The sequence below is a fragment of the Arachis duranensis genome, chromosome 8 (assembly GCF_000817695.3).
Source record: "Arachis duranensis cultivar V14167 chromosome 8, aradu.V14167.gnm2.J7QH, whole genome shotgun sequence".
Taxonomy (NCBI): domain Eukaryota; kingdom Viridiplantae; phylum Streptophyta; class Magnoliopsida; order Fabales; family Fabaceae; genus Arachis; species Arachis duranensis.
In genome coordinates, this window is record NC_029779.3 from 5662935 (window position 1) to 5671535 (window position 8601).

Below are 8601 nucleotides of genomic sequence, written 5' to 3' on the forward strand. Positions count from 1 at the left end.
TCGGTGCTGTTGTGTCCAATTTGTTGGACTTGACGGTGCTGTTGATCCTTCGTTACCGGATGGTGGTGGTACCTGCAAGAGACTCTGATGCTTAAGTTAGCACGGGTTTTAAGCAGGTTATTTTGTAGAATCAGAGTATGAGTTATACCTGGGTGCTCCAGTGTATTTATAATAGTGTGGAGTGACCTTTTTGGATATCTTATCTTATCTTTGAGTAAAGTCATCTAATCTTTGAGGGGAACCGTCCTTATCCTTCTAGGCCTTGGCTACCTTTAGATTTGGGCCGTGTTCCTTTGTTTGGGCCTGCTTGGACCTTTGTAGCGATTTGGCCGAACTCTTTGGGAAGAAGCCGAGTGATCCTGACCTAAAGAGGTCGGTCGACTTTGTCTTCTATCAGCCCGGGTCATACAACTCGACCCCGGGTATGAACAGTAACTAAGAAAATAAATTATGAAAAGGAATAGAAAAAGAATTTAACAACTTACCATGTCCGGGTTGATTTCCATAAAAAAATCAACATGTTCCTAAAAATCAGATGAAGACATTGGTACTGAAAGATAAGGAGATGAAAATGAATTGGAGAAGAAAGGAAGGAGAAAATTTTTGGAATAGGAAGGTATATCGTGTATGGTATACATAACATGGAAATACTTACTCAAAGTAAGTAATGACTGTGATTTTAAAAAATATGGATTGTGAGCAGCTTTAAAATGACTTCCGTATTGAGAATAAATAATTCAAATAACGTTGTAGTATTGGAAATGAAAATTTTCCAATTAAAAAAATGTCTGAATTGCAGGATTTATTAGAAAAATTGTATAGAAGCTAAGGAATTAGCAAATATGAATTGCAATAATAACATGCAATGGGAGTGTACACTTGTCAAATTTCTCTTTATAAAGTTAAAAAAATTTGGTTACAAAACAATTATATAAGGACATAGTTCTTATACGCAAATTATTTCATTAATCTAAATATGAAATGTATAGATAGATAACATAATAAATAAAAAATTGAATTCGAACAGGTCAACATAGATGGTAATTTCGATATAATATAGTGAAGGAAACTATGCATGATGAGTGAATGAATTGTGACACTGGTGGATGAATACTGGTAGGTGAATACAACTAATGCTAGTTGTGAATAAATCTTGTTGATGACACATAGAAATTCCACCATGGGAATAACCTTCTTTTTAAAGAATGTTATCAGATACTTAGTACAAAAATGCTATGTGCATATCAAAATCAGTTACCAAAATTAGTTACTATATATTTGTATAAAAGAATACATATGTAATTTAACTTATTTTTAATGTATATTTTAAATTAATAGCTAATTTTGGTATTTAATTTTAGTGTATACCTAACATGTTTTACTTGGTAAAATGTCTATAAATATTTTATAAAAAAAGTATTGGGATGTTTTATTTAAATTAAAAAAAAACTAGAAAGTATTTCACAAAGAAAAATATGCACAAAGAGATTGAAAAATAACATGCAATCCATATTTGATGCAGCCATTGTGAATGAAGTCATGCAAGCTCTGTTGGGGAAAGTTTTTTAAACAAAAATAGCAATACAATCAATCTAAAAATAGAAGAAAGATGGCACATACTAAGGAGAATAATGCAATGGGGTCATTAGTAGTAATATGTTGCGCACAAGTATGTTATAACCAGATACCTTTCATGGTTGTGTTATTCTTACAAAGATTACATTACGTTAAACGCAAATTTAGGTGAGGAAGCAACTTAATTAAGCTAAAGCGAATCCACGCGGTATAAACTCTAAACCATCCTCTAAAATTAGATACCGCATTAAACAAACACACAAAATTTTGCATAAAAGGTATTTCATGAGTTGAGAAAATCTTGCAAAGCCTCTCTCCTCTATCCGCAATCCTTCCTCCTAATGAATTGTTTCTCTATAAGTAACCCTTTGGGGCTTCTCAAGTTGTTATTTTCACCTTGTAATAAAATGCATGTCTTGGAATGTTTCCTCCTATTGTTGTCTCTCTTCATCCTCTTACCTTCTGATGCTTTTTCCAGCGATGAAGCTTCTTTCATTGCACGTCGCCAATTGTTAACCCTTGAGGAGAATGCTGATTTACCCGACGATTGGGTGGATAATTACCAAATTAACCTAACCTTCGATAATCCTAGACTCAAGAGTGCCTACATTGCCCTTGAAGCATGGAAGCATGCTATCTATTCTGACCCATCAAACTTCACATCTAATTGGGTGGGCCCTGATGTTTGCTCTTACAATGGAGTTTATTGTGCTCCAGCGCTTGATGACCCTTCGATTCAAGTTGTGGCTGGCATTGATCTTAACCATGCAGATATTGCAGGCTACATCCCTTCAGAGATTGGGTTGTTAACTGATCTTGCACTTTTGCACATAAACTCTAACAGGTTTTGTGGCATTCTCCCAAAAAGCTTCTCCAAGTTAAAGCTCTTGTATGAGATTGATATCAGCAACAACCGTTTTGTGGGTCCATTTCCAAACCCTGTTCTCTCTATATCTTCTCTTCATTACCTTGATCTTAGGTTTAATGACTTCGAAGGCGAGGTTCCATCGGAGCTTTTCAATATTACATTAGATGCAATCTTCTTGAACAACAATAGGTTTACATCTGCGATGGACAATACATTGAATGAGTTTGTTGTGACGAACAACAAGCTTACGGGGTGCTTGCCCCCAGAGATTGGAAAGCTTAGCCACATGGAGGTGTTTGACATTAGTGAGAACAACTTGGTTGGTGTGTTGCCAAGGACATTGATGGGATTGAAGGAAGTGACAGTGTTGTCGATTGCAGACAACAAGCTTACCGGTTTTGTGCCAAAAAGCATATGTGAGTTGGAGAACTTGAAGAACTTTACGTTCTCGAACAACTATTTCAACGGTGAGGAAGAGGGTTGTAACCCTAAAACAAGAAAGGGGATCAAGTTGGATGATCAAAAGAATTGCATACCAGAAAGGCCAAAACAGAGGGATGGAAGCGCTTGTAATGCTGTCATAAGCAAGCCTGTTGATTGTAGCAAGGCACAGTGTGAGAAACCAATGCCAATAACACCATCACCAAATAATCCTTCTAAACCTTCAAAAGAGAAACCAACTCCAACGCCCTCCTCACATAATAACAAGAAACCACAACCTACACCTTCTCCAAATGAAAAGAAAACACCGTCGTCGCCAAAGCCAACTCCTTCTCCAACTAGGAAGCCAACATCAACACCACAGACTCCAACACCGTCAAATCCAAAACCACCTAAAGCACCTAAGCATGATGATGATTATGATGATCATTATGAAGAACCTAAAGAACGAAATAGGCCTCCAAAATCTCCACCTCCATCTCCAGCTTCAGTAGTACATTCTCCTCCTCCTCCACCAATCTACTCTCCACCACCTCCACCAATCCATTCTCCACCACCACCTCCAGTTCACTCCCCACCACCACCCATCAACTCTCCACCACCACCTATCTACTCTCCTCCTCCACCAGTTCTCTCCTCGCCACCGCCTATCTACTCTCCTCCACCAGTAGTGCAATCCCCACCACCACCCATTTATTCTCCTTCTCCACCAGTTTTATCCCCACCACTCCCACCACCAATCTACTCTCCTCCACCACCTGTTAACTTTCCTCCTCCACCGGTATATTCTCCCCCACCACCAATCTACTCTCCTCCACCACCCACCTACTCTCCTCCTCCTCCTGTTGTTTATGCACCACCACCCCAAGAAGATGATATCGTTATTCCACATGACTTTGGTTCTTCATATGCTTCTCCTCCGCCACCAATTATCTCTGGCTACTAAATGACTGGCACAAGTTACTGCTACTTATACTACTCTGTGCTTTGAAATTGGCATCTCCATCGAGTTAAACTCACATCACGGCAATATGTTTTTCTTTTCTTACTGCCTGAATGAATGGGTTAAGTGCAATTTAACTGAGAGAAATATGAAGACTCTAGTAATATCAAATGTAACATAGATATTTGTCATTTTATTACTTTTACTTGTGCACCTCATGTTTAATTTGTTTGACGAGTTCACATGTTGTGATAGGTTATTCTTATTGTATTTTCTTTTCCATTTCTTTTCCTTTAGGTCTTTGAGAGTTATATCATGTAAGACTAATTAATAGGATATATTAGCATAATTTAATTACAAATTAATTGCTAAATATTGTGTGTCGGATTAAGTTTGTAAATGAATATTCATATAAATGTGTTTTACAAAATTAATTTTAACAAAAATTAGATTGCTATTAATTTGATTTGCATTTGAATACTTTTTGATAAATAGGATTTTAAAAAAATTTAACATAGTTTAAATGATATTAATCAAAATTATGATAAAATACAAAATTACTGAAAATGATATTATTTATATTTATTTTCTTAATATTTATTCATTTTTTGACCCAAAATTAAAGTCAAGGTCCAAATAAACTAACCCAATTTCATAAGAGATTCACAAAAATCTAACGAATTTACTTAGATTGTGCCAGTTAGCCATACGATGTATTCGGAGCACAGACTCCATAAACCGTACTCAACTCAACTTACATGGCAAGCAAGATCCTGTTATCTACTACCTCAGGTATCATCAACAATTCAACCACTTTTAACGTAAAATAACTTTTCTAATATTAGAGAAGAAATTATCTATTATTACTAGTGAAAAAATTTAAGAGTGATAATTAAGTCATCATTTCTCTTTATAAATACCACATCAAATACAAATATTTTTGAATTTCAATTTATTTAAAATTGTCTAAAATTCTTGTTAAATTAAGTATCAAAATTTTTTATAGATAATTCTTATCATCATTTAAATAATGATATCAGTAGAATTCACTCACCAGTAAAAGATTATATAAATATAAATATTTGTAAGTCAAATTATATAAAATAGAAAAATTAAGAAGCATAACAGATCAGATACTAATCCAAATAATTATTAATTATTAGCTATTAGATAATTTAAAAAATAGGCTATATACAAGTGATGAAACAAAGAGCACAAGAAAGGTTTTATAAGACTTGACCAGTGGATGATAAAAGATAAATGTCGAAAGTAATATTTTTTATACTCTTAGGGAAAGTAAATTAGAAAAAATTTGATGTTGATGATACGAAAGAAAATCTCATTTAAATGCCACCAAATAGGGGTGTTCATGGTCGATGAAGCCGAATCTATTTTAATCCGAATCTGATTTTAAATAATAATTAAAATTATTTTTAAAATTTTTATTTGATTTTAGATTTGGTAAAATTTTATTATTTTTGGATCATATTAAAATTAATTTTAAACTAGTGGTTTTAATTTTGTCCCAAAAGTTTTCGATATCGATATCCTGAGGGCTAATTTTTCAAAAAATTAAGATCAATTCAACGACAATAACATAAGAACAACCCTCAACATAAGCAAATCAAACATAATTTTCGTGCATTATTGTTAGATTGGTCTGAAAATTTTTTGAAAATGCATCCGTCGAGGGTATATTTGATGCAAATCGAAAACTTCTGACACAAAATTAGAACAAAATAAAACTTAGGAGTACTTTTGAAACTTTTCACAAACTTGACAAAATGTATACTTACCCTAAAACAAAGTAGCATGAAGAAAACATAAGCAGTGATACACCATCGAACCAGAGCAGTTACACCGAGAAAATCTCGTCCGCAACTTTAGCAATAGCCGATAAAGCTGTGTCAGCTAAGAACACCGTAGCTTCGAAACTAGGTTATGGCGACAAAGGTGAGAGCCACGAAGAGACACGAGGAGAGAATGCTGCTGCTGCTACTTCCACAACAGAATATGGGAAGAGAATAGCACAGTCCTTGACAGATAAACTTGCACCGGTTTATGGAAAGGTTGCTGGTGTAGGAAGTGCAGTGAAATCAAAGGTTCCTGGAACCTCAACTGGGAGTGAAAACGACAAAGGATGGTCAGTGAAGGACTATTTTGCAGAGAGGTTGAGGCCTCAAGATGAAGACAGGGCTCTATCTAAGGTTATATCAGAGACTCTGCATCATAAGAGGAACCAAGAGGAGGAAAATGTGGTTCATGGGGAAGCAGAGAACCATGTGAAGAGGGTGGTTTCTGATGCAGTTCACATGAGAGGAGAAGAGGAGGGGGAGGAGGAGCATGAGAGAAGGAAGAAGATATCAATGGGGAAGGTGAGAGAGTCTGAAGAAGTGAAGAGAAGGTTGGGGAGTGGGAATGAAGAGACAGAGAGGTATGAAGAGTGTTATGTGAATAGTCCTGGGAAGAGTGTGGTTGATAAGGTTAAGGATGTGGTTTTTGGTTCTTGGTTCACGAAACCGGATGAAGATCAACCGTCAGAAGGTTAGAGTTCTCATTTTACTAATTTATGTTTATTAAGACGACATGTGAAGATTAATGTGTATTAATTTCAGGTGGGGAACAGTTTTCCAAGAACTCTGGTGCTGTTGCCATGGATCAGGGGGTGAACCAGGCTACGGATGTAAGAGGACTCCATGAGTCATATAAGTGAGAAATGGTGAATTATATGGTAAAGATGTAAGTTTACAGACTTTTTTTATGTGATGAAAGAAAGATTGAAAATATTAAGATTCACATTTTGAATATTAATAAAATAATAAAAATAAATATAAAAAAAATTTATATTCTCTTTCTATCTCATTTCAATTTGTATAATAAAATGTCCCTTAGAATTAGTTCAGATTAGTATCATCGTGTGATTTCTGCGTGCGTATCAGTGTGTACATGTTTGAGATTTTGCATTATCGGATGATTTGTTCTTTTTGTACGCGGAAAATATTTTGATAAAAAAATTAATAAAAAAAGGTTAGAATTTTAATGGTTGTAATAACTAATAAATTTTAAATAAAATAAATTTTGGTTTTTTAATATTATAGTTCGTATACTAGCTAAGTATAATGAAATGGGAATTTAGATACCTATGTATAGTATGGCAAGAAATGGGAATTCAGATACCTATGCAAAGTATGGCAAGGTTACGGAGATTTATGGTCGGGTGAAATCGGGTTTGTTCTGATTTGAATTTGACTCTAAATATATATTAGATCTAATTTTAAATTTTAATTCGGTTCTAAATCCAATAAAATATAAATATTTTCGGGTCACAATTATATCGGGTGAAAATGAGGTCTTTAAAGTTTTAACAATAATTTATCAAGAAGAAATTTGTTACCAAAAAGTTGATATCTAAATTTGAATTTAAATTTGTCTATAAATTCTAATTTGATGTTTCTTTGGTCTATTTTCTAAAAATAAATATAATATTAAAATTAATTTAAAATATATATATATATATACTTTTTTTAATTTTCTTAAAATATATATAAATCAAATAAAATTAAATTCATCTTGACCTAAATTTGATCTTAAATAATGATCGAATTTTTTTAAAATTCTTATATAACTTTACATCTGATAAAATTATACTAAATTAACTTCTAAAATATTTATGTTTAGACTGAATTTTTAAACCAGATCGAAGCATTTACACTATATCACCCAACATGTCATCTAAAGGGGGCTAAAAGACTGCAAAGCAAACATCACTATAAGTTCATAAAAGAAAATAAATAGTGCCAAATTAAATATTATATATCATAGTAATATACATATATGTAAATAGACGCTCTTTGTTATTTTAGTAAATGTATTTAAAATTTAATATTTTTTATTATGCTTGAATAAAAAAAGTTGTACGTTAAATTTTTTCCATCCACCAACTATATCTAATAATTTTGGTGTACCTTTATTTATTAAACTATATATACAAATTATACGTGTAGATAAGATAATCCACTTTTCTTTATTAAAATATATGTAAGATTATTATAAATTTAAGATTGTAAATATTTCATAAAATGTTTTTTATTGATAAAGATATTTTTCAAATAAAATTTATGCTTCAATAATTTTTTTTTTTAATTCTCGTTATAAATAAAAAATAAAAATTAATGCAATATACCTAGCTTTTAGACACCAATAAAAAAATAGTAAAATTTACTTTATCTTTTTATCAATAAATAAACTAAAAAGAATTCTCTTAATTAGATATGACAATGAATTTTTATAGGGTAAATTTTTTTTTTTCATTTCGTTTTCATTTAGTAAAATATTTTATGTTTTTGTTTTATTTTTATTATACGTCCTGTTTATTCCTCTCTGCGAGAGAGTTGAATGTATCTATAGATATTAAATTTTATTTTTTTTTAAATTAACCTAATCATAATAAAATTTAGTATAATTCAACAAAATATATAAATTTAAATATAAATTTAACATAATAATTTACGCATAAATTTTTAATATATAAATTAAAATAAAATAAATTTATTTTTATAGAAATTTTGTGAATCTCTATATAACAGATAGCTCAATTTCTAGCCTCATTTTTTGCTTATTTTTGTTTTATTTTTATTATAAGTCCTGTTTATTCCTCTCTGCGAGAGAGTTGAATGTATCTATAGATATTAAATTTTTTTTTTTTAAATTAACCTAATCATAATAAAATTTAGTATAATTCAACAAAATATATAAATTTAACATAATAATTTAT

At 31.9% G+C, this 8601-nt stretch overlaps 2 protein-coding genes across 2 annotated transcripts; both read left to right on the forward strand.

Annotated features, from left to right (window-relative positions):
- Positions 1-1982: 1982 nt before the first annotated feature.
- LOC107460355 (pollen-specific leucine-rich repeat extensin-like protein 3) lies at positions 1983-3930 on the forward strand. Its single transcript, XM_016078713.3, has one exon. It carries the CDS (start codon positions 1983-1985, stop codon positions 3828-3830), a length of 1848 nt encoding a protein of 615 aa, XP_015934199.3. The 3' UTR covers positions 3831-3930.
- A 1157-nt stretch (positions 3931-5087) lies between these two features.
- LOC107460354 (low-temperature-induced 65 kDa protein-like) lies at positions 5088-6573 on the forward strand. The gene is made up of 3 exons (XM_016078712.3): positions 5088-5096; positions 5639-6371; positions 6443-6573. Exons 1-3 carry the CDS (start codon positions 5088-5090, stop codon positions 6538-6540), a joined length of 840 nt encoding a protein of 279 aa, XP_015934198.1. The 3' UTR covers positions 6541-6573.
- The last annotated feature ends 2028 nt before the right edge of the window (positions 6574-8601 follow it).

What these genes read in the sequence shown, in the direction of transcription:
- LOC107460355 (XM_016078713.3), top strand. Translation starts at nt 1,983, where the DNA reads ATGCATGTCTTGGAATGTTTCCTCCTATTGTTGTCTCTCTTCATCCTC.
- LOC107460354 (XM_016078712.3), top strand. An exon ending in TGAAGATCAACCGTCAGAAG is followed by an intron (nt 6,372 to 6,442) that starts GTTAGAGTTCTC and finishes TATTAATTTCAG; the next exon opens with GTGGGGAACAGTTTTCCAAG.